Here is a 26496-nt window from a genome sequence, read left to right as displayed (position 1 = left end):
GTGCCCATATCGCCACCAAATACATTTTCCCGTCAATCAGTATTGTATTTTGCCTTAAGCGTGACCTGTTGAGATATACATTCTTTTGAATATTAATATTTATGGAAAAATGTTTGCTGCTCGTGGCTTGTTTTGCACTCAAAGCTGAGGAAGAGGTGAACAATCAGAGATGAAGTAGCAACACTCTTGAAGAGCACAACTCATGCCTCACTTGCAGATAGCAGCGACAGATGGGATGCTGAAGCATTTTGCTCCCAATATGTTTCATACCAGCTTGTACCTTCATTTTCCCTCTCAAAATGCACAGGCAGCACATTACACTTGATTTACAAATTCATTTAGAGTTAACAGTCTACCAAGCCATGGAGAGGAAGACATTTATCTGAAGCTGCCCTGGCTGGCAGCGTCAAGGCATTTCTCATAGATAGTAAGCAGGTCGGTTATTTGATAGTGCTCAAAAGGCTGTGGTATGCCAATATTATTTTATGTTCTCCCCTTACAACTAACTGCCTTTTCTAACCTTTTTTCCCCTTGTTTTTCTCCCCACCTCTCTTCTCTCCTCCTTTGCCCCTTTCTCCCTCTCTGTTGATCCATTACAGACTCCAGAGGAGTTGGACGACTCTGACTTTGAGACCGAAGACTTTGATGTTCGCAGCAGGACCAGCGTGCAGACAGAGGATGACCAGCTCATCGCCGGCCAGAGTGCACGGGTAAGATGTCACAAGATATCACTTCTTGTAGTATTAACAGACATTTCTTAGTCTGATCTCCTGCCTTTTAAATCTGTAGTTGTCAAATGGCATCAACAACACCTGATGAAAATGTGAGATATGTGCAAAGAAAGACATTTCAGCTTTTTTGAATATTCCACAGGAGATTGTATTGGCTATTGCCCCACGAAACAGGTTAAATATTGACTTAAGCAGTTGTGCCTCATTTATGGAGCTGAATTTTGCCATTTAAGTTAATGTGCCATTGTTTGACAATTTATTAGAGGAAAGATTTAATCATTTGCCTTGTACAATAAAATAAAGTTCAAAATACCACATAATCAAAAGAGATTTGATATCTCCTTTTGCAAGGCTGTGGCTTTAAAATGATTTTACACATTTTCTAAAAATGCTAGAAGATGAATTAATGGTGCATTTGTAACAGTATGCTCATGTTAATGTCAGAGACACTGTTTTTTCTTTCAAACACTCCACCCCCATATTTACTGTTAATGGGCCACGCACAGTAGGCTTGACGCCACCATAACTAATGTGACCCAAGTTTTTCCGCATACAACTCTCGTTTACAACTGGGTCTCATTTTCTCTGGTGAAAATATTTGTTTCCGAAAATCTAAAGGCGTGAAGTGAGTCCAAGTCTTCAGAAGAAACTCTAGCCTTTAGTCCTGTAACAGACTGTTGATCTGTCCATGATGTCTTCCCTCCTTCAGTGTAATTCATGCTGTTCTGTTATAACTCATAGTATCTACAAGAAAGTACAGTTTTAAATTTTTTTTAAATTTCTATTATGTGTGCCATTTGTTTTTTGTTATCCTTCGGCACATATAATTTCCTAGTCTGAATCAGTCAATTTGTGTTGGAGGTTGATGTTGAATGTTCAGATTTTTCAAGCCAAAAAGACTCTCATTAGAAAATAGGTCTGCTATTGTTTGTCCTCTTCATAGAAGAGTTGAATTTAAGTGTTTAAAAAATACAAAGTAATCAATTAATCTGCCTAATTATTATCCCTTATGATGGAGAAATCTCTATGCAGTTTTTGTTTTGTTCACCGAAGATTATCTGGCTGTTTTGTTTTTATTTTCTTTTTTTGTTGTTGTTTTTTAGGTAGGGGCTTTTCATCTTTGGGCTGGACTGAACAGCTGTATTAAAGCTTCGGTGACTTGAGAGAGAGAGAGTCCTATTTACCAGTAATAGATGAACGCTCTTGCGATGATATTCGATTTCCTGCTCTTAAGCGTCTGCCCACTTTGGCCTCAAGAGCCCATTCATTGAATGTCTGATTGCCTGTTTGGAAACTGCCCTTTAACCGTCATGCCCAAGAGGATATCTAGAGATAGTGCTAAACACATTTGCACATGATATTAAGTACTGCTAAACAAATGCCCTTATATTGATCTTCTACAGTGGCCAGAGGCACAGAGTTCAATAAATGTATATTTTTTCCAGAGGATGTCACCTAATATTACTTAGTGGCTGTGAACCTCATTTTGAACCCAGCTTTTGTAGTTAAAAAAATTACATTCTCCACTTAACTGCGGCCAATCAAGGAAATGTCCGTCTTAGAGCACTGGTGGTGATGACATTTATTTACAGGGAAGACAAGAACCAATACATGGAGTCATTTATTTCTGTCTTGAGACTTCAATACCATATGCTTATTATATATTTAATGGCTAAAATTGCACACTAAAACTAAAAAAACAAGTGACTGTCCTAATAAATGTATTCTCAGTGCCCCCTTTTTCAGGTACACCTGTAAAATATAATGCAGTCCAATACAGCAGCTCAGCTCTGAATTCTGCCTTTACAATGAAATATGTATAATGCAGTCCAGCACAACACCAGCAACTACAGCCACAGTAATAAACATTACATCGAACACTTCTCAGAAGGTTTTAACAAAATCTGCACATTGTGACAGGGTTCCCAGAGTCATGGAAAACCCGGCAAGTCATGGAATTTCCAATCTTATTATCCAGGCCTTGAAAGGTCATGAAATTAGTAAAAATCATTGAATATTTTGGAGAAGTCATGAAATTTTGTTGTGTAATGAAATTAGTACAGTAATATTGCATGGATAACCTTCCACGTTATGTAACATAGCGACAAATTTATTTTTTGTGGTTTTCGACTGAATGCAGCTCTGATATGCGTCAATATGCGACGGTTCGTTTACCATTGTGTATGTTTTTTTCCTTTTTCTCCCTGAGTTCTATCTCAAGTGTGTTTTTTTGTTTGTTTGTTTTTTTGTAATTATTATTATATTTTTATTTATTAATATGGGCGCTTGAAAAATGGCAATTTCTGTAGATTGTATAGGTATACCTAATAAAGTGACCAGGGAGTACCGCGATCATTTACACCTGGTAAAAAATTTGAGAATGCAAGTTAAACAAGGAAAACAATAGTGTAGTGCACTATAGTACAACAGTGGTCCTCTGCCTTGATCTCAAACAAGACCATCCTCTTGCCTGGGGAAAAAAAAAAAAGCGTGCATCTATGGAAACCATTGGAGATGATGTAAAACAAAATACCCTGCAGACAGAAATGGCCTCAGTAAAAGTATGTTGAGGTCTAGTGTGCTAACTCTCAACGCTTTCCATAATTCCTCCTCCAGGCCATCATGGCACAGTTGCCCCAGGAGCAGAAGGCGAAGATTGCCGAACAGGTGGCTAGCTTCCAGGAAGAGAAGAGCAAGCTGGACGCTGAGGTGTCCAAGTGGGATGACAGCGGCAATGACATCATTGTGTTGGCTAAGCAGATGTGCATGATCATGATGGAGATGACAGACTTCACCAGGTGAGCTTGGACTAACAGCTTGGCTCATGCCCAGAGCTATTTTTCTCCCCCAAATGATGCAAATGATGGCGTGTTCTGTATTTGTGGATGTTTTTCTGGCTTCAGAAAACATCAGAATGAATGGTTAGTAGTATGGCTGCACAATTTAAGTTTGTAGTCTCTGTCACAGGGGCCAATATGCATATGTCATCTTACCATACTCACATTAATATTCTAAAGTCGTGCAATTCAAGCAAAATGCCTCCAAGACTGAATGTATGTTTAAGCTAAGCCAAATACAATTACCAAATAAGCCTGCATTTGTTTCCCAACGTTTGCTCATATCTGCACAATACTATGCACCCAGTTTAACACTACTGTTCATGCATCAACGCTCTTCATTTTCCTTAAGCAGCACTGTAGGTAGGATTTTCTTCTTGATTATTTTTCCCTCCTTGGCTAATCTTCATATGCACAACCATAAGCAGTGCATCAAATCTCCCTCCCTGGTACACGAATAAAGCTGGGTGTGCACTGTAAATTTTAAATGGACAGATTCACTCAGCAGAGCTGCTATAAGGATGCCATATTCAAACCTGTCAGTATTTTTTGAGACAATAAAGGTGGAAGAGAAATGGTTGAAACAAAAAAACAAAGAAATCTCGGGAATCCTGATGTGTTGTGAAATAGTATGAAACCTATTTGCAGTAAACATGGCTGCAACAAATGTCTCCACTAAAAATCAGTGTGTCTGTGGTTACAAGCAGGGTATTTGCTGGAAACTTAGACACTTGTTTCATATTTCAGAAGTATTGATTTCTGCAGAAAAGCTGTTGTTTGGCAAATCTTGACAGTGTAAACAACTACTTGAGAGAGATGAAAAATGTATTTGAATTTAATCAACGTCACATAAGTTTTATAGCATCAGTGATCCAAATGTAAACGAAAGGATGGCACCAACGCCAAGAGAAAAAGGAGGATTGAAATCGATTTGACACTCCTGAATTAATCATCACTCTTGTCCAGACAACATTTATGTAATGATTTCTCATATTTTAAAATGTTTGTTTTACTAAGTGCTGTCCATAACCTCTTAAAGGAACAGTGTGTGAGATTTAGTGGTGAGGATTGCAGATTTCAACCAGCTGAAACTTTTGCCGGTAAGAATTCTTTCATATTTTATTGTTCAGTATGTTTTTACTGAAAGCTGACTTAACTCCTCACCAGAACAAAAGGACCCGGTGATTTAAACTGGTAAAAGCACTGAATATAGCATTACCATGTTAAAAATCTGCTCATCACAGATGGGCTTTGTGCAACTGCAGCTGTTAGGAAAACGTAAATGGCCCCATCTAGAGCTCGTGTTTGATTTGTCCTTTCTGGGCTACTGTAGAAACATGGCAGTGCAAAATGGCAATCTTTGTATGTTTTGATTCGAATCTAATGAAAAAATACCAATATTTTATTTCATTTCTGCCAAAATATCCACTAAATCGTGTATATACTGGACCGTTAAAAACAAAAATATTGACATACCTTGAAGGATATATAGGATTTCTTTTTTTTTATATATATATATATATATATGTATACTATCTCAGTAGTTGTGTCAATGATGGTGTGAATGCATGTGTGTACATGACAGTGAAGTTTGTCACTGGATGTGGTGATATTGACACTTTCTGATTAGGCCTGGACAGCGTTTCCATCTCTGCGTGATTGTCTAGCTCACACAGTGTGAGTGCATTCATGTGGTGGTGTGCGTGGAGGATGTGAGGAGACACTTCGACTAGCTGACTGTATTTGCGCCTGACTGTATTTGTATGACTGTGCCTTTTTCAAATTTTCAAGTGAATTACTCAGAGGACATTTTGTGCCTTACTCTGAGTCACATCCGTAATGACGACGAAATGCTGCCTCTCTATCTTCATCTTCTGAATGGGTCAAAGATCCCGTCTCCTCGGCCAAAGAAGTACAATACTGCAAAGCTGCAGCAGAGTTTCAAATACCAACACAGCCAGCGATCTGACTGAGGTCACACAGAAACCCTGCAATTTTTTATTTGTTGCTTTTTCCTCCATGGGACCAAGAAAAAAAAAATTATTGCTGCCTTTTTACGTTACATCCACAGTAGACACGCATGTAAATGGAATGCAAATGGCGCTGCTTCCATCGCAGAGAGCCATCCATGTTTCTTTATTAGATGGCGTCAGCTGTGTATATATTTTAAGAGGTTATTGATTGCAGTGGCATCTTTATATCAACATAAAGGCTGCCTCTCTCACAGTTTTACAATATAAAGCAGACCCAAGGAATTCAAATGAAAAAGATCTCTCCAAAAAGGAAAACAGCCCACTGAAGGTTTATGCATGCTGCCTTTACTGGAAAACATTTTCTCCATTTGCACCATTACTGGCCGAGCATTGCTGTTTATCAAGTTAATATATTCAATTTGCATGATTCCAAATGTAGTTTATGTTTGTTCTATTGGACGTTTCCAAGCAAAAACAGCAAAGCTAGACTGGTAGAAAAAAAAATTGTGACTACATTTTTGAGAATCACAGCATAGATTGCTTTTAAGTACTGAGCTGTCTGTATCAAAACTGGTTTGGGCTGTTTTTACAAATCAAAAGGGATTGTGTTTGTTACTGAACATCAGTTGTTTTTGCTAAAATGTTGCAGCTTACCTTGAAAGCAAAATACATAAACACTAAATGGCGGATTTACTCATAAGGCTTAAAGGGACAGTTACTCCAAAATAAAAAATAAAAATACACATATTTCCTCTAACCTATAGTGCTATAAATCAATCAGATTTGTTTCGGTGTAAGTTGCCAGTGTTGAAGATACCCGCTGTAGAGACGCCAACAGACACAATTGAAAAACTCAACAGCAATGTCTCCAGAAATCAAGACCTGGTAACTCAGACAATCCACAGATCTTGTTTTAAGCAGTTTCATGTAGGGACTATTTTTTTTCTACCTGACTAGATCTGGCAACTACAGGAGATGCACGAACAATATCTCCAACACTCAGCAACTCACACCAAAACAACTACATTGATAAATAGCAGTACAGGTAAGAATAAAAATATGTGATTTTGATGTGAACTATCCCTTTAAGAGAATGGTAACTTGTGGACAACTCATGGAATTGGATGCCTGACAAGGTATTTTTATAGGCGATGACTGCATTTTAAAACCATAAAAAAAAAAACCAACAATCCTCTTATCTCCTGCATATTTCATCCAGGAGTTAATAACAAATGAGTCACCTTAATCATCTTGTAAAAACAGCTGTTTTCGATTTGGAATGTCGTTTCATAGTCAGACATCATCGGCAGCCAAGGTTTTTCCATATGAAATGTGTATTTGAAATGCACCATAGCTAACCTGCGTCACTGTGACCAAGAAACTGCACCTATGCACTGTCACAGGCTTATAGTATTATTTGCGTAGTTCCTCTGATTTCCCACAAAGAGGTGAGTCCAAAACCCAACTAACAGTTACTTTATTTGTTTTCTAAAAGTTTGCATCATTCATTAAAGACATATGATAATAGAATTCTAAAGAAAGCATAATTCTTAGCTCAGGTTTTTAATACCTTAAAAATCAATATTGTTGAGTAATATTTATCCAGGGTTGCCAAGTTTTGAATTTACAAAGTATTTTGGGTCAAACTTTAATGTTTTGACCTCAGTAATGGTCAGTATGGCCAGAATTCAAAGCTGTTCATTATAATGCCTACTCGATGCCCAGTGATAGCCATTGGAAATAGTGAGAAAATACAATAAATATGTGGGAATGGTGTTTGTGTTGTTTATAGTGCAGTTATGCTGCTAATTTAATGGCAAACAGTATTGTGACTTTTCTTATTTGGCACTCTGAGAATTGGGATTTGCAGTCTGGCCATGCCAGTGTGAGTGTCTGCCAGAACACACGTGGAAGTTTGTCAGGCTGAATATATATCTTCACATTATGCCTTGACTCATGCATGTGGCAGTAGCACATGCAAGGTCAGTGGCTGGCTAATTTAGCCGGGCCCAAATGATTGCCCCCTTAACCTTGAGCTGGCACAAACCCCTGCCAAGGTTAATGCTGTATGAGGTAATTGTTCTGGACCTCTCTCCTGACAAATCTGTGGCGAGTTAGAGAGATTCTTTTCGACTCCCGTGTACCTTATGGCTGTGCGGCGGCACTCATGAATAAGGCATGTGTGGCTTGGAAACATGCGACATATTTGGACGCCACCTGTCTTAGAGCATTCTGTGCTTTGGAGTGCTCGGCCCGATGTGGCGTACACCCATCTGGAGCACTGCGACTGTCAGCAGATCTGAAGCCCCCAGTTTTTTTCTCCATGTAATCCACTGCGGAAATCTTTAAAGGGTGTCCTCCTCTGTTGTCTACCTCCGTGGCCTCTTTGTGCCTTTCCCTCACTCGGCCACCCAGGCAGAGGTGAAGAAATTTAGCAGCTGGCCCTTTTTTCTCGGGGCTAAAGCAAAGGATATTTTTAGGCAGGAAATAAGTGGTTAGGGCAAAATCAGTGGTTGCTGTATTTATGCAATGTGATGTGATGTTTTTTATTGAGGCAAACTACAACATTATACTAGCAACACTCTATTAAACGCACTCCATGTAGGCTTTTTTCCCTCCCAAACCCATCACAATGCCTCCAGCTCTGTCCCCAGGGGTTGACTGGTCCCCGGGGAGCTTCCAGTCTGTGCTGTGACACGTGGCCTCTTCCACGAGGACCCTGACTTGCTTTACAGCAGAGCAGCAGAGGGAGAGCAAGAGAGGGGAAGGGTTGGAGATGGGAGGGGAGGGAAGAGGAAGCGAGAGAACAGAACACAAAATTCCATCTGTTCTGGGTTGGATGGCTCATTTTTTAGCCTGGAGAGAGCAGCTTTGAATCCAATTTGTGCCTCTTGCCAACTGTGTCCCAGAGTCCCTTGTGGGGGCAGGAAAAAAAACCCCGCAAATGGCTGACAAGCTTTACAGTGGGTCAGGTCAGGGCTGGACTGACCTGTGTTGGGACAGGCTTCGTTTGACTCGAGAAGGGTCAAGGATGGGTGTTTAACATTAGGACAGTGACCAAACAATTGAATTGTTCTCTCAATTATCTCCTTTTTTTCCCCCTTGGCTCTCCATCTTTGTCCCATACTTGGATGAACATGCAAACGACGAGCTGGTGTGTGTGTGTGTGTGTGTAGCGTGTTTGAGGGCAACCGACATTACTCTGCCATCAGACACGAAACCAGTCGCATTTGCGTCTTAGCCTTCAAATAAACCCTCTAAAGCTGCTTGAATAAAATGGGCCAAGTAGATTGAACTGAGTATTTCTGTTGCGATAGAAAACATATGGCACTGGTGACCACCATAACACGATGGCCTCGTGAATCTGGGGTTTCCTGAACAGTTCTAGTATTTTTAGAGCACAGCATATCTTATATGTTATATATTTTTTCTACCATATGCTTAAATTACAGGAAAAAATGTTGAACACACAGTTTTGTAAGTGAGGTAATGGTGCTACAAAAGAGTGTGATAGTACAGCAGCATGGTCTCATTCTTATAGGACATCCCTGTGAGAGAATGCCGCCCCTCTGCATTTAATGGGTTATAAAATGTGCTCAGCTCTGACTGAACAATATGGTGCCAGGCTGTTAGTGTTTTGTGTGTGTGGCATCATCCGTGCACCAGCATACACATGTATTTCTGTGACGTTTCCCTGAACTGTTCCCATTAGTCATGCTTCTCTATCCATACTTGCGTCTGACCGAAAAAAACAACCTTCCAAAACAAACAGCCGCTTCATGACCGAGATGCTCCTCCTGCATATTGAATGAGGCTGCAGCAGATCAGAAACAGTGACTGATCTTTCCACTTTTTCTCCCCAGGGGGAAAGGGCCACTGAAGAATACGTCTGATGTCATCAGCGCTGCCAAGAAGATTGCAGAGGCAGGGTCACGAATGGACAAGCTGGGCCGCACCATCGCCGACAATGTAAGTCATTAATGAACCTCCATCCCAAAGGGTTCGATGTAGACTACACCTTTTGTGCTCCCGAGCCCGATTTATAATTAGAAAGGTATTGTACCACATCAATACTGTCAGAGGACAATAAATTAGCAACAAGTACAGCAACACAAAGAACAAATAAAATAAGTTTACCCATTTGTTTGTGTAGAAAAAGTGGCACAGGTTTTTTGAGGTAATGCTAATGCCATGTGAATTACATATAGGGATGAAACAGGGACCTGTTTCACAATAGACCAAATTTTAATTATCATTAAAACTGTGTTTGATCACCGGACTTTAAAAGTCATGGTAAAACTGCCCAACATTAGGCGCACCATGCAGCATGGGTTTGTTTTGCATCACTGAAAACATGGTGGAAGGCAGTGACTGTAGCGCAGAGACATCCCTGCCTGATTGTTTACAGAGTGGGCATGCAGCAGGCAAGCCCGGTGATGCTGCTGGTCCCTTGTCCTCATTTCCAGTGACACTGACACAATCGTTTCAAATACAGGCTGCTTTTGAACTCATTTAAAATAACACTTTGAGCGTGTGCATCAGTACTTTTTCAACACATTTCACAATTCTGCAATAATACTTGTAATCTGTATAATTTTAGTTGCTATAATCATGGGATTTTCACACTGTTCATCTCTAATTGCAAAATGACATGTTTCAGGCAGGTGGGAATACATGAAAGATGTTGTTAAATGCAGAGCTACAAATTAAGTCATTTCCTCCTTAAACTCTGCGTCAGTATGATTTTAACATTACTTCCCTCTTGTGTTTTGGTGAAGCACAATCTCAGAATGTGCCCATAATATCAGACCTACATGTAATTTCTGTGTTAGAAGTCAAGGGCACATATGTCACTTATCCTACTCTTTTTAGCACAAGTATTACTTTATTAATCAATAAGGGGTGCGTGTATTTTACTTGTGGTACAGTCACTGATTTGCCTCAGAAGTTACATTTACCATCTATTAAGTCATGATGGTCTGACTCCATTACACAAGTTGACACCATGTGAAGAGCTGAGTAAAGTTTTTCATTACCCAAATGCACAACTTGCTCTGCGCTCCAGTGTTGCTGAAGGAACTGACATTGCTGCGTGCCTTTGTGCTTGGGTTGAGTTTGAAAAAAGCAAAGCTTTCATACTGATTGCATCTTGACACCCCTTCTCTTTGTTTGTAAATGTTGTCCTTAACAGCACTGTGTGTAAGCCACATCTAAAGACTCAGAATAGAAGGCAAACTTTTCTTGTGCTTACTTTTGGAGATGTTTACAAAACAGCAAACAGAAACTAACCAAAATTAATTTTTACACTTGTTTTATTTAATTTAATTTTTTGACTCATTTGCACATTGCTCACACAGCAGAGCCCCTCAGACGGTAACAACTGCTATGATTTCTGTTATTCATGAGACGCCCCTTACCATCTATGCCAATTTCCTTCAGGATCCAACACTCTCTCCTTTACTCTTCATCTCCCACTCCCCAATTCCCGATTCCATCATCCCTCTACATCTCTCCTTTACCCCAGAGACTATGGTCCTTGACATTGGGAAACACACATTCAATTATCCATGGCCTCATATTTCACTTAAATACTTGCACTGTACCACTCCTCAGGGAGACGCTCTGCGTGATTTATTCCCCAACTTATTCATTTGCCATCTCTTAGGCAGAGACTTATAGCCTCGGTGTCTGCAATATGTATACATTTTGTTGTTAAATCATGGAAGAGTTTAGTTGTGATGTTTGCAACAAGACATGGCTGTCAGATTGAGGTCTTCTCCCGTGAAGGCATCGGTTCCCTCTGTGGTTTAGATGCAGCAGCTGCTGGATTTTTTCTATTTCTAACCAAGAAGACACACACTGGTTTTAGATGTTTTCCGCAAGATTTTTGTTTTGGTAACACTGGAGGCATCATCAGCCTCTTGCTCAGGTTTTGTTGACATCTCTACTGAGTTTTTTTTTTTTTGACAAAATGTTGAAACATCATAAAGCTTCGTTGTTAAGTCATGGGCTTTTACAGGTTGAATGTTTCATGGCTAACTTACAAGGATTTTAAAGCCATGCACTGGTCAATAACAAATCTGTTTAATAGCACCAGAATTAAATATTAATTTCTACACAATCCAGGTTTCCCTACACAAGGCAGTTTAATAAGTGAAGATGTCACATCATAGCTTCTTTCTACTGGTTGTGTGGGCCTTTAGCAGAGATCCGTTGGGGCTGCTGCACATTCCAGATGTACTTATGTTTATACAAAAAGCTCTTGCTTATAAAACACTTTTTAAACTGTTCTTGCATTCAAAGGGGATATTAGAGTACTTTTTTTCTATTGATGCAGGACAAGGTGTTTCAATTATGCCAACACATACTGGAAACATCTGCATGTAGATCTCCCCCTTATAGTCTGACATAATGAGCTGCTGGCCTCCAAAAACCCTGCACGTCTGATATTTTATTTAAGGTGACCTCAGATCCTTAATATACCAGGCCCATGTCTATCACAAAGTAAAATTCTTATCTGTTCTGACCTAATTGCATCCGAATCATCTGAACAGGGAATAAGCTGTTCTGGAAAGTGACTTTTTTATGCCTCACTGCCGCTTTTGAAGATGCTTATTCACTTTAATGAAAACAGTGTTATCCCCCAAAGAAAACAGATGGGCAACCGTGCAGGTGTGTGAGTGTGCGTATTTGTGTGTGTGTGTGTGTGTGTGTGTGTGTGTGTGTGTATGCCTACATATGAACACGTCTGTTGACTGGCCTGCCTCTCTGAGATGCACATGTGTATGGATGTGTTAGATTTGTGCGACTGTTTCGTTCACCCATCATCAACTATTTGTAGGTACTCGTTTCTTTATCCAGTCCTCTGTGTATATGTATGTTTGTGTGTATGTGTTTGCACTATTAGGGGATTTTGGGGTTTGAAGCACTCAAAGTATGAATAAATGAAGAGCTTTGGCTGTTGGAACAGAAGTCTTTGCCAAGAGTGAGGACCCCTCCAGCCTCTGAACCCATCCAGCTGTCCCTCTTAGCCTTTCTCTCTCAGCAGAGACCAAAACACTAGCAGACCAGGCGACACTCACCCGTAACACATGAGCCACGGCTCCCAGGGATGGACACGGAGTGGGGAGGAGAATGATGGAGAGATAGCAGTGGTGGAAATAAGTAGGGGGTGCATTTGAATGGAGAGAGGAGCATCCCTCCTGAGAGATGAATCCATTAAGAGTGCTTCGCCTTTTAATTAGCAGTATAATTGCCAGGTGGCAGTTTTTTCAGATTTATTTATTTACGCTGGCAGTTTATATTTAGGGCCATATCTCTAGCAAAGCAGGAGATGCCACAGGCCCACTTACAGCAAAGGCATGGCATGTTGGATGGTCTACATACTCCAGCAGCAATAGTAAAGTGAATCACCACCAAGATGCACACATACTGACAGAGTCAGAGGAGCTAAGGCAAAGCTGGGACTGCTCATTAACCTAGGCATATTAATCACTTGTGCTCTGTGCCTCTGGCCTGGAGGGCCTATGAGGGTTTACTCCTCATATAAAACACATCAGCAGATGGTCCCAGACAGATAGCACAGCATCTTATCACACATTTTCCTTCACAAGTCCGCGTCACGGCGTGTTTTCTTACGTGCATATTGTGCTCCACTGAGATGTTTAGGTGGACATGGTCTAGTTTGGGTTTTCTGCAAAACAGTTAAATATGTGTAATAGAGCCTCATTAAAGTTTCAAGAAATGAGTGTAGTGCAGAGATGAGCTGCAGGATTTAGGTCAGTGCCGTACAAAGGTCTGCACTGCAGTTTATTAAGAATTTATGACCCTCCTCTGCAGGGCACCTTATGAGAATTCCATCTGAGCAGGCTGGTAAACAAATAATGCTATGTAATTGAGATTTATAATGCAAATGTGTTAGCCACTATGTAGCCCATAAATTTCTGCTGCTTGCCTGCTCACCACATAAACACTCGCATGTACACATACCAACATGTGCACATAAAATAAGGCTTGCATATTTAGAGAATGGGCATGTGCTTGCTGTGTGTGTGTGTTTGTTGTGCGAGCTTTATTCTCATGATGTATACTGACATACATAGTGTACTTTTCCAATTTGCATTCAATCAGTGGAGATTTATGGTGATCCATGGGCTCTGTTGCTGGTCACAGTCTAATCCCGGCTCTGGCCCTAGACGCTTTACAGCAGACAGGGTTGTAAATTACCTACTGCAGTGGAGGAGCAAAATCACCCAGAGAGCCCACAAATTCTCAGCTCAGCAGTTCAAGGGTCAGCCCTCAGCCAACTGCAGTTCAGCCCAACCAAGGGAAGCCCACCTTATTTGCTGGTTGAGAAAATGTATCAACTCCCAATTGATTGTTTTAAAAGGCATTTAACCATGGTAATTCAGTATCTTAATGCTTTTTGTCAATCCTGAAAGCTAGATGAAAAGGGTTTGGGCTTGAAAGAGCCACCTTTTGCAACAAAGAGCTCCCACAGGTGGATAATAATTTGAAAGGACCAAATGCTGTATTGACTGTAGTGTCGTCAAGATCATGGAATTTCTTACTCTGATGCAGTACCTTGAAATATATATCTTCATTCAGTACCATTTTAGATACCACAAGGGAAAAAAATTCTTGTACTGCTTTATCGATACTGTGGAAAATTTAAATTATTTAAACTGTTTCAAATATTCGCATTGGTAAATCACTTTTGGCTACACCAGATGGTTAAATGGCTTTGATTTGGACAGCCAAAATAGTGTAAAGCTGTTGAATGTTTTTTTTTTTTTTTTTTTTTTTTTTTTTTGAACCCTTAGGTACAGTCTTTGACTTTCAACCTGCAATTTTAAATCAGAGGTTTTGGGGCAGTCTGGTATCAAGTGAGCCAAAATGTAGTAAAGGACCCTTCAGGCCAAAAAAAAAGTCAAAGTGTGAATGTCAAAATGTAAAATGTTAATGTATAAATGTTTTAACATGCCTGTTGGTACTTACCTATTCGGTAGCAGCCGTGTTAAGTTATCTGTTTTGCTTACAAGCACTACAGTGAAATGCCGGACTGACAGGTGCAGCATGAACATTAAAAAATGATGAGGGCCATTTAATTGGTCCCTGTGGCTACCTCTAAAGTCTGCCTTTTTGGCTTGCCCCCAGCTTGATTTTCTCCTGTCATACCCAGACTCTCTGTCTGCCTCAGTGTCACATTAACATTCCCAGAGTGCCAGTGTGATTGAATTGGCCCCACGCAAATATGGAGCATCTTTTTAGCAGATGCAGTGAGGAGAGGAGATCTGGCTATCATCATTATGTTTGAAATGGATCCTGATTGATATTGGTAGTCCATGGCAGATTTATATTTAGCCATCAGCAGCAACAGAATCAGCACCAGACAGACAAAATCTAATGTACATCAGAATAACTGCAAAGCTCATTAACTAGGCTGCGCACACAGAAAGCACCAGCATTCCCAACTTCATCAGAGGTCTTCTTGTAAAAAGGACATCTGCTCTGTTCAAGGTTTTATCCCGCAGTAAAACTCTTACATTTTTTGGTGCAGGATTTTCAAAAAATTCACTTTCCTCTATACTTCTGAAGTTATCTCATCCCGCCTCAATTTTGTATTCACCGCCACTTTTTTTTTTTAGATTTTAGTTATGTTTATATGTTTTAAAAAATTATATTACAGTGCATTCATCTTAAAATTTAAGCTTGGAATCGATCATTTCCTATCCCTGTGTTGCCACATCTTCTATTTGAGTTTCTGCCTAAAGTACAAAATGTTTTTACCAGGGCTTTGGTTCCTGTATCTCCTAACTTTTCCGTGGATCTCTGTCACACTATTTTCCCCCATGGCAGTGAGCACAGTGGAGCATATATACTGTATATATCTCTGCATGCCTGCAGCCCTGTAGCAGTTTTGAGGTGTAATGGCAGATAAAGGTTCCCGGTGGCTTCTTCTCCCGAAGGTCCTTTCTCAGGTTAGGCACAGCTAGTTATCCACAGCCCTCTACCGCACACACACAAGCACACAAATGTCATATTTTTCTCCCCCTCCCTGCTGCTAAATGTTTTGTATGTCACAGCAATAAAGCCACATGCTGAAACGTGTTGGCTGATCTAAGGTTTGGGATTTGTTTCCTTCCCTTTGAGCTATGAAAATCCAGCCACAACACCACACAGTGAAGCTTGGCTGAATGAAGGTTTCTGTGTTTGAGCTTGTCTTTCAACTGTGGCAGGAGAACAAATTGGGCTGTCAGTACGTTATGATATGGGGTGATTTATAGGGTTGTGGTATAACCATCTGTATTCTTTTGGAAGTAAAATCATATTCTTTTTAGCTGTTTTGCTGTACTGTCTCTGGCTCTTAAATAACCAGGCCAAAGTCTAGAGGATAAAGCAACAGGCAAATACTCCCTTAATGAGAAAAAACAGTCAAAATCACCCCACTGGGATCTGAGAACAGTGGGAGTATCAATTTTCTCATGACAGGAAGCGACTGAAAAACAAAACATATCAAAAAATGGCGCTGCGCTCACGGCCCTGTGGCACCCCCCCAACAGGTTGCTGGAAGTTGCACATTAGAATGCTGCCTTGTCAGTAAATATTGGAAATTGGCATTTCCTCTGGGTGATGCGTCCTGAAAGGTCAGTGCTGGGCGGCAGCAGCATAGTGGCTCTGCCTCAGTATAATGGAATTCAGTGGAACTGCATGGCATTTCCAATGATGGGACCTGACCTTACTGATCATCATTTATATCATGAACATTACCCAATAGCACAGTGAAATCCTTTGGTTCAACATCCTGCTCTGTCACTGTTATTGCCTCATTTCCTTTTCTTATTTCGTGGGCTGTGCGTTGTTAAAGGGAAAAAAGATCTTTCTCACTTTGGTTTACACTGTGCTCTGAACCTTCTCTAGAGCAATAGCTTAAATGCTAAGGAATGCAAAATAAAGTAAGAGCTACACACACACACTTATGAAGTGAAACCCTCATGAATATGTAATGTATTAAAAGTCTTGTAAGGCATTGTTGCCTAAGAGATTCAATTAGCAAATTAGAATAATGATCTACTAGCCTCCGACCCAACTTTGATGTTTCACTGGTATTTTTCTGAGAAGACACTTAAAGCCAGCAGTGAAGAGACAAGGGCAACTCCAGAAGAATCACTGACATTTCTACCTGTAGTCCCGGCTCCTTTTTGAAAGATGGTGACTCACCTTTTCTATTAGTTTGCCTTGAAAAATATATATCCACAGTCCTGTGATGAGGTCTCTAGTGCCCGTCTCTCTGCTTTGCTATCTCTCAATAGTAGCTGACCAAGCAAGGTTAACAGTCCCAGACCGTAACTGGACACACAGCATGTGGGAAGGGAAGAGGCCATATCATCAGACTTGATGAACACTTTATAGCAGCACTCAGAGAAGACAAACAAATAAAGTAAAATACTGGACTCTAATGGTTGAAGTCACTGTTAGAGGAGAGCATCACTCATACCCCCTTTTTCCACCAAATTATGTCTGATTCTTAAAAGTGGTTCTGTTCAGGATTCCTGAAAACTTGCTATGTGCTATTTAGAGAACCAGTCTGTGTTTCCACCAGTTTTAAGCAGAACCTTCCAAATAAGGATGTGTCATCAGTGTTGGACAATGCACAACAGAAGTAAACAGTAGGGATGGACCAGTTTTAGAAATTCTGGGTTAATACCGATGTTTAAAATGACAATGTGGCCGATGGCTGATCCTGGTGATTTTATATTGTTGTTTATTTAATTATAAATAATATATAATTTTTGTTGTTATTTATTCCTCCTTTTGTGCCATGGTAACTGAGAAATCTGCAAAATATAAAAATTAATGAATTAAAAAAAAAAACAATAACTGAACGATTTTAAAGTAATTAGCTCTTCATGACACTAGCTTTGAATGAACACTAATTCCATCAAACAGATTTCTGAAATAACCTTTACTTTAACCTTACAGATAAAAACTTTTCTTTAAAATAACTACTTCAAAGGCTTTTTACTCTTTTTACTTTTACTTTTTATAATTCCCTCTCTAATATCTTTTTTGTATTGCTGTCAAAACATTAACACATTTCTTTCCCTAAACAACTGTAATTAAAGTCTCTCTCCTAAAACTACATTTTGCTAGATTACATCGAGCACAACACAAGAACAAGCACAAGTTATAATCTACCTTTATCCAATACTCACTTTTACTGAATAAAGTGCATCAGAACAATTTTTTTATTTTATTTTTCCTTTATTTTACCAGGTGAGTCAATTGAGAACCAATTCTCATTTACAATGACGACCTGGCCAAGAGGCAGCATAAAGCAAAGACACATTCATACAAGTTAATACAAATACAAATGCAATGCAGTGCAACCTTGTAAGTCACAGGCTGCTCATAGCTGACGTTAACTGACTTGCATAATGCCGATTTAAACATGGAGTCATCACTAACAACGCAGGTGGGGTACTAGAGGGGGGCAGGTCCTCTGACACAACAATAGTTAGTTTACTGCTACTGTCATCCTGAGGAAGATCTCTGTCCCAAACACGTTCTCCATTGCCTCTGGGGGGCTGGGACCTTTTTATTAAAAAAACAAAGGGGGCCGGTTCAAAATTATATGCAGGAACTGGAACCAGAACACAACCTGCTGCATGTTGGTAGACATAGGTATTAGTGGAAACAATAGTGATGATCCTGAACAAATACAACTACAATATATGCCCCATTTGTTATTTGCTCTAATAATTACACATACCATTAAGTATAAAAGCAGAAAGATTAAAAAAGGTCTTTGTGAAATATTTACCACCTGATTCGTCTGCTTTTTGGAAACATTGAAACAGCACAGCACAGTGCAGGCAGTCAGTGAGGTACTTCAGCCCCTGAAACAGTGATCAGCTTGTAAATATCAGCCGAGTTAATCACACTCACAGTGCTTATATTTGCATTAGCAAAACAATCCAAGGTGTTCTTGTCTCTTCTCTGTGCAACTTCTGTATTCACATGTCACACTCAGAGCAGCCTTGCAGAGTTTCCTGAGTGCTGAGTGAAGCCAGCAGCTGAGCTGAGTATGAGCACAAGTGATGCTTTCACAGTGCCCTGCTCTCAGCCGTCTGAATACTTCCCCAAGCCCTCATTAGCATGGCTGCTGCATTCAGCCTCATCCCAGGTCTGTGCCATTGCATGTGTGTGTGTGTGTGTGTGTGTGTGTGTGTGTGTGTGTGTGTGTGTCTGTTTGTGTGTGCGTGCGCACACACACACACAGACACACGCTCTTTCTCTTACTTACTTAAACCCCCCGCCCAACTACAGTTGAATCCTCCTGTCTACGTCCCGTTTCCCCAGTTGGATTTCTCCCCCTTATTTACTCCTCCATACTGTTCCCCCTCTGGCTCACTCTACATCCTCATCTTTTCTACAACTACTTATTTTTCCCTGGTTCTTTCCTCTTTTTTTAACCTTCCTCCCTCTTCCATTTTCTCCAGTCTCTCAGCCATGTATGATGCTCATCCCCTCCAGCTCTCTTTCCCCTCATCTCCTCCTGCATACCTTTCTTTAATAGAATGTCAACTCAGATTTTCCTCCTCTCTACTTAGCCCATCCTTGTATTAATCAGGAGTGGATGGTTGTGACAGTGAAGACAATTTTATTAATATTGTCACAGAGCATCTACAGAGCTCTCAATAGGGAGAGACATAACTGTAAGGCCCCCCCTTTGCTGTAATTTACGATGTGTATGGCGGAGCACAGTTGTGCTGGCTGTGGCGGTGTTTGAATGCATGCATGCATGGCTGTATATCTGGGAGTAAGTGCACTGTATTCAGCGGAGCGCTCTGCACTCCCACCAGGGATGCTGACGTTCTCAGCAGGATTAGACGCATCATAAGTCCTACTCTTTTGAAGTGTCAAAAAATCTTGATACCAGAGATGTTTCCTCTTTGCATAGAGAAATGAGAAAAGGGGTTTCCTCACTTGGACTGTACCCGACTCTAAATTATGACAGTCAAATAAGATTTGGCTATTTAATAGGAATATTTTTCGATTTATTCCTTTTTTCCCCACATAGATATAGGTTAAATAGCGTATGGCAGGACATTTATGGTGACAGCGACATTTATATAATATAATAAACAAGGCAAGATAGCCCTCTGAGCTAATGCATACTAACAATGGACCTGGAATTTACAACAGCATTTTTGCAAACACTACAGATCAAACAAAAGCCAGAGAAAGTATCGTATTAAGTTGCTGTGAGCTGTAAATTCACCAATCCAAGCTAAAATATGTTTTGGGAGACAGTACTCATTTGCAACAGTATCGATACCAACAGTGCCTTCTCCGCCTCCTTTGAAACACAGATACACACACAGCATCGCTGCTGTAGGCACACAACCCCTCCCTTGACTAGCAACTAAATGTGTTAACTGTCGTCCACAACGGTGTCAGCTCAACTTTGTTGCCAGCTGACGCCAAGTCTTTATGAGGAATTTCGAGAGGCTAGTAAAGTTAAACATCGTTAAATTATTAAACAATTATCATAAATGTTAACCTGACAGGTTGTACACATTAGGTTTAGCTGTTTTATTAATAGCCATTAGCCGACAAACACAATTGCTGTCTTTTATGCTGTTGTTAAGCTAGCGGCTAATGGCTTATAATAAAATGACTAACGTTAATGTGCGAGCCAGGCAGCCAATGTTATCAGCTGTTCCATTCAGTAACGCTAATCAGCAGTGTTCATTTAACAAGTTAACAAAATTATTTGTGTCTGAAAAGTTTCTCTTACAGTCCCAGATTGAAGCTGCGAGAAGTCGATTGCAATTATACAGAAAACACTCACAGCCTACCCTACCAATTGCATTTGATCAGCAACGAAAATATGGTGCCAAGTCCCCAGAATAAACAATAAAACAAACAGAGCTTTAGTGAAGTAGCCTTGTTTTTTTTCCTTTTGCACTACCTATGGCAGCTTAAAAATATTGTCATTGGTGGTGTTGTTTGTGTTGTTCTTAACTTTGTATAAAAAATTCCGCCTCCTAATTTTTTTGTCATTTTTTTTCCCCCTGTGGTATAGAAAATGGTATCGAGTATCAAGTATTTTTGGTATCGAGTTAGAAATTCTAGTATTATCACAACCCAAATGCTTACTGACAAAAAACAAAGAAACAAAAAAAAAAAACAATGACTGCTCGCTTGAGGGGTCTCTGACTGATGATTCGAATCTTCAACTTTCAGGCAGTTCTACTCCTCACCCTTTGTGGATTTAGTGCTCTTTAATAGTGTAAATCGTCATTGTTGAGAGATTTCGACTCTCTGTGTCATTCGCTCACTTACAGCCAGACGAAATGCCTCTTCAATTTGTCTAGACACATGCAAACACTCTTCCACACTTCTGCTTGTCAGCACTGACCTCACCAACTCTTTCCTGCAGAGATTCCATCAATTAAAAGATTGGCTGCTATTACCTCCCTTTCACCTTTTCCCTGCACTCAGAATTAACAGCTGCCAAAGGACTCCTCCTTCAGACTGCCAAGCACCTGCAAACGCTGGTGTTTCAGCCAGTATTTTCTCTTGGCTTGCTCACTCTCATGGTCACACTGATGCTTTCCACAGGTAGAGTTAGTTTAGTAGAGGATGTGTGAAGCTGCCAGGCACTGACTATCTGTAAAAGAGACCGTCTCACCATGTCATGATCATTGCTGACAAACCGTTAGTATGTCAGGTCGCTCTGTGGAGATCTACAATCTGATGTAAAGCGTCAGAGCCCCATCAGGGTGTTTACATCTCTTACTTGATGAGCAGCTAACAAGAGTACTATGGCCTAATTACTATGCTGGCAGGGGACTTGTTTAGCAAACTAGGAAAGAGATTGGAAATGGTTTTTCAAGGTAGAACCCGACTGTAATTATGATGAGATGAAATAATTCAAAAAGATTGCCAATGCTAAATGACATGCATTTGTGGAGCTCTTCCCATACTGCCACTTTCAAGTGGGTTTTATGATAATTTATTGGATTTCTTGAAGTTGATGGATTTTTTTATGGCTCCAATGTATTTTGCTTTGTGTTCCTAGCTGACGTTTGACAATATTGTAATGCCTTTTTGGAAACAAGAATAAGAAGCTTTTTCAGCTTGGTACTAAACCTGCTGTATTGTAGCTGTTTTGCCTGAAATTTTAAGCTTCCCCTCCTCTACTGCATGTTTCCTTTGAGAATTAAGCATGTTTTAGTGCTTCTGTAACCCTGAGTGGTTTATTGGCACCTTTACACCGAGTCATTGTTTATATTGCTTGGATGGAGGATTCTCAGACCTGTTTCTCAAAAGTACAAAGATTACTGATGTAATTAATTTGTTAAATTTTGAAAATATTATGGGGTTATCTCTAGCTCACCTGATAGCGGGTGTGTGCTAGGCTTGCGTGGTATGTAATATTTCGTACCTTCATACCTAAGATTTTATCTCGATGTACAATATATGACGGTATAAGTATGGGGTGTTACTTTCAGCTTTTTAGACTGATAAATACACAATAGAAACCCACAAAATGTTAAAAGTAATATTCTCACTCTGATTTTCCGTATTAAAGAGAGAAATGCAACTGTACACCTCTTGGTTACAGAAGGCTGATGAGGCATAATTGCCATGTTTACTCATCATAAAACACACTTTATTCAATCTTGACAGAAACAAAACAAAACAATCACCAAAATAAATCCTTTATTTACTAAATTTGATGTTTAAAAAAAACCCCCAAAACTCTGTTTACAGTCCTGTAACTTATCCCTCCACCTCTAGGTGTGTAGAGACTGGACACTGAGCTCTGATGGTGCATGCTGTGCAAAACATACAATGAGTTCAATAGAAAGAGGAGCACCTGTATTAATGACTGTATTGAAAAACATACTTTCGGGTTTTTCTAAATTCCCTGGTATACGGTAGTACTTTGATACTGCACAAGCCTGGTATGCACCCCATATAGGCGAGTCCTCCACGGTGGGCCAGGTTTGCATCTGACTTGCAGCCCTTTGCTGCGTGTCATCCCCTGCACCTTTCCTGTCTATCTGCAGCTGTCCTACCATTAATGGCGAAACCACTCGAAAAATAATCTTTAAAAAAAATAACTTCTTATCTACGAACAGGGCTGCTGTTTCCACTTCAGATCAAGTATTTTTGTTTCCAATAAGACTTCACACAAGATGATTACACCACCTGAAAGTAGTTGATTGACAGCCGTGTTTGCCTCCTAATAGAATTTGCATTCTGTGTGACTTGATCGTGCTTAACCCTGTGAAGATGAGTTATCAATCTACCAGGTTGTGGGCGTGTGTTTGTCATTTTGGCTCTGAGCACGTCCCTAATGTGGGTGTCTACCTTACCTGTCACACTGCTACTAACTCATCTTGATAAAGTGTGAGATCATTGCGCTTGTAGAATCACATCAATATTCAGATTGAGTAGTACCTGCAAATGACTACATTGATTCATTGTGCAACCTGCAAGCAGGTACTGTTATAACCACCAACATTGTTTGTGCTTAGATACAAAATGATGTGCACGATATTTGACACATTGTCTTCCCCCCCCACAGTGCCCAGACTCCACCTGTAAGCAGGACCTGCTCGCCTACCTGCAGCGTATCGCCTTGTATTGCCACCAGCTCAACATCTGCAGCAAAGTCAAAGCCGAGGTGCAGAACCTGGGAGGAGAGCTGGTTGTCTCTGGGGTAAGTTCAACATCATTTTTGACAGTTTACAATCTTCATCAAAGCGGCAGTGTACCAAAAAAGAGGAGAGCGAGAAGACAAATATTGCAGGTTTCACAAAACAGGGTAAACATGTGAAGCGAAGGAGGGAATGCATTCTTTTTCTTAATCCTTCAGGATACACACAATGTATTTTGGCGAGAAACAATGAAAGTACACAGAATTGCTTTTATTTACAAAGAAGTCTCCAGCTTGAAAATAATTAAATCAATAGAATATATTGGTTACTTTCTAAAGTTTTATCATCTGGTGTTGCCCACATAAATTAAAAATACTAAGACTTAATGGCATTGGCTGTTGGTTGTGATTAGTTAATGATTCATTCTCTGCACTGTAATCTGCAGCTTTTATTTTATATCGAATAAACAGATAGCAAAAATAATGGCTTTTTCTCTGCTGGAAAAGGACTAATGTAGCACAAATGTTTCCCAACCTTTTTACTACTTAAGATAAGGCTGTAAAAGGCCAATGTTTACAGACCCTTTAAGTGTTACTTAACTACTTATTGGCCAGTCAAATTAATTAAAATAGGTCGTGTCTGTCTGTGGGAAATAATGAATTCCTCCCTCCTTTCTGTGTGGTGAAATGAGCCCATGCTTCCAACAATTCCAGTCAAGTGTCACCAGTGTCTCTGAGGCTATTAAACTGTGGAGATTAAATTAGTGTGACCTTTTTCCATATTCTCAAATTTCTCACATCTGTTTGTATGCCAGACAAACTCTGAAAGGTCGTTAATTCGTCTGTACAAACACTCGAGTGTGGCTTTTCCCCAGGAAAACTTGCAGTACTGGTAGACATTAAAAGACAGAGATATCTTACTCTTACTTGACTTGAATTCAAAACGTGAAAAAAAAGGCTTTGCTTTCACCATTTTACAAGGCTAATCATTTCTCTGGTGTTCTCTCCTGTCACTTTACCCAGCTGGACAGCGCCATGTCCCTCATCCAGGCCGCAAAGAACCTGATGAACACCGTGGTGTCCACCGTCAAAGCCTCATACGTCGCATCTACTAAATACCAGAAGAGCAAAAACATGGAGGCCCTCAACATGCCTGCTATCTCCTGGAGGATGAAAGCTCCAGAGAAGAAGCCTCTGGTGAAGAGAGAGAAACAAGACGACGGTCAAACCAACAGGGTCAAGAGGTCCTCCCAGAAGAAGCACGTCAACCCTGTGCAGGCTCTGAGTGAGTTTAAAGCCATGGATAGCATCTAGACTCCCATACGTTTGATTCAAAGAGAACGCAACATAATGACCAATGAGTTTATATATAGATAGAGCTTTCTAGAGCATTCTATCAAACAGAAAAGGTTTTATCGTGTTTGTTCCACCTTTGTTTGACCCATTATATTCCTTACACTGCCTCATTTCTATTCCATAAGTTCAGATTAGTCTGTAGCATTAACTGTCTCTTCTCTGGAAAATGCAGTTAAAGGGGAAACCAACTGGACAAATGCATTTTTTTTTTGTGTTTCCTTTTTTTTCCTATTCATGTGTATGGGAGGAATGGATTTCATAGATACTATAAGAACTAATTCCAAGAGGCTTTTGTTTTGTATTCTAACCAGTTTTATAATAATACAGTTGGGTCGCTGGTGTTTTCCACTCCAATGTTTGATTATGGCAAAATACCTTCTATACTGCAAATATCAACTATGCAAAATCTGTCTGCCTTATTTTAACTTGAGCAATAACTGTAGTTCATTCGGATGTGCTGGGCTAACTGGTAAGATTTTAAATATGTTTTGGTTAAGGAACCAAAGTCGATGTATTTCCATGTGTGCCTGCCTTTTTCTGATTTTATACAGACTTTGTTATGCCACTACAAATTAAGTTTAAAATGATCTAAAACACTATTTTCAGTGCTAAATTTCTACCACATTTGGATAAATGTCTTTATAATTTAAGCATCTCAAGTTTTATTTCTTGATGGTTTTTTTCATGTTCACATCATGCAGCAAACCAAAGGTGATTTTTTTTTTCCAGCCTTGTGTGTTGCAGCAGAACTGATACATGCGCTTAATCCGACACTAAAGGCACCACAGATGATCCACCCAGTCTCAGTCAAACTTTGTAAATAAGCCTCGGCTCCTCAGAGTCTGCGAGAACCCAGTGGGCTAAACAATGAGTAGACCCCGTGTCGTTAACTCTCCAAAGCCGCCAAGCTTCATTAACTGTCAATGAGACCAAACGCCTCCGCAATCTAAGAATGTGTCCAAATTGAGGGATCAATACGTTTTTCTCTGCACAGCTTAGAGGTAGGCGAGGAGATGAGGGGGATTTCTTCAAACTCCTGCTTATTGTTTATATTCCTTGTCCTTAAGCTTGAACACTAATCAAGATTTTATGTCAGGCACAATCTTTACAGAAAACAAGTTGCCAGGAGTTGGAGCTTTAAAATTAAACAGGAAAGAGTTTTGTTTTTCTTCTAACTTCAGGTAACAACCGTGGGATGTTTTCTAGTCATACATCGTATCCTGCTGCATGGTGGTGCATCGGTGCACAGTGAGGCTTTGAAAGCCTGCTGCTTTGGTCTTGGGCTGAATCTTTGTTTTGCTCATTTGACATCTGTGAACTGTAGCGGGATGGGCATGTATGATTATCTGACAGATGGATTTTTTTTTTTTACCGTAGAAAAAGGCATTTTGACAGTTTGTCATTTGCTGTATTTGAGTTTGGATTTGAGTGATATCAAACTACTTTGCTGTGGATTTTTGTTTTGTTATTGAGAGCTGACTTATTAGTGCACACGTTTCTTATATTCATGTGCCTGCTTTATATCTTAATAAACAATTAAAACTAAAACCCCAGTCTCTTTCTTTCTTTTCTGCAACTTTAAGTTTTTCTCCCCTCCTGTGAAACTTTCCTTGATATGCTTTGTTTTGCCATTTTACCAGATTTGTGTTGCAGTAATACTGTTTAGTACTCAGAGAGTGGAGGCCCTGAAGAGTCATCCTCGCTCTTGGAGGTAAAACGAGTTTTAGCATGGGTTTATGCTGCTGTGCATAATTAAGGCATTATATTATGTATACATGCCTTCCATACAGTCTGCATTACTGACTCGAGGGCTTCGCACAGCATGCGCTTGTAACTGTAATTGGGTTGCTCTACTGTTGTGGGTTATTTTCTCAAAAAAAAGAAATAAGTGCAGCATTTAACATCAAACAACAACGCTCCTC

The 26496-nt window shown here is 40.0% G+C and overlaps 1 protein-coding gene across 2 annotated transcripts in view; it reads left to right on the top strand.

Moving 5' to 3' along the window:
• ctnna1 (catenin (cadherin-associated protein), alpha 1) overlaps positions 1–26122 on the top strand; it is an 88855-nt gene extending 62733 nt beyond the window's left edge. For both annotated transcript variants that reach the window (XM_042493563.1, XM_042493562.1), the window contains exons 14-18: positions 600–710; positions 3348–3529; positions 9405–9510; positions 23147–23281; positions 24242–26122. In XM_042493563.1, the coding sequence (XP_042349497.1) occupies positions 600–710; positions 3348–3529; positions 9405–9510; positions 23147–23281; positions 24242–24532 (825 nt within the window). In that variant the 3' untranslated portion in view covers positions 24533–26122. The remainder of the gene's footprint in view (positions 1–599; positions 711–3347; positions 3530–9404; positions 9511–23146; positions 23282–24241) is intronic.
• Positions 26123–26496: the final 374 nt, after the last annotated feature.

This window comes from Plectropomus leopardus, chromosome 9 (genome assembly GCF_008729295.1).
Source record: "Plectropomus leopardus isolate mb chromosome 9, YSFRI_Pleo_2.0, whole genome shotgun sequence".
Lineage (NCBI taxonomy): Eukaryota > Metazoa > Chordata > Actinopteri > Perciformes > Serranidae > Plectropomus > Plectropomus leopardus.
Note: the sequence above shows the minus strand (reverse complement) of the source record. Positions and strands in the feature narration are given on the sequence as shown.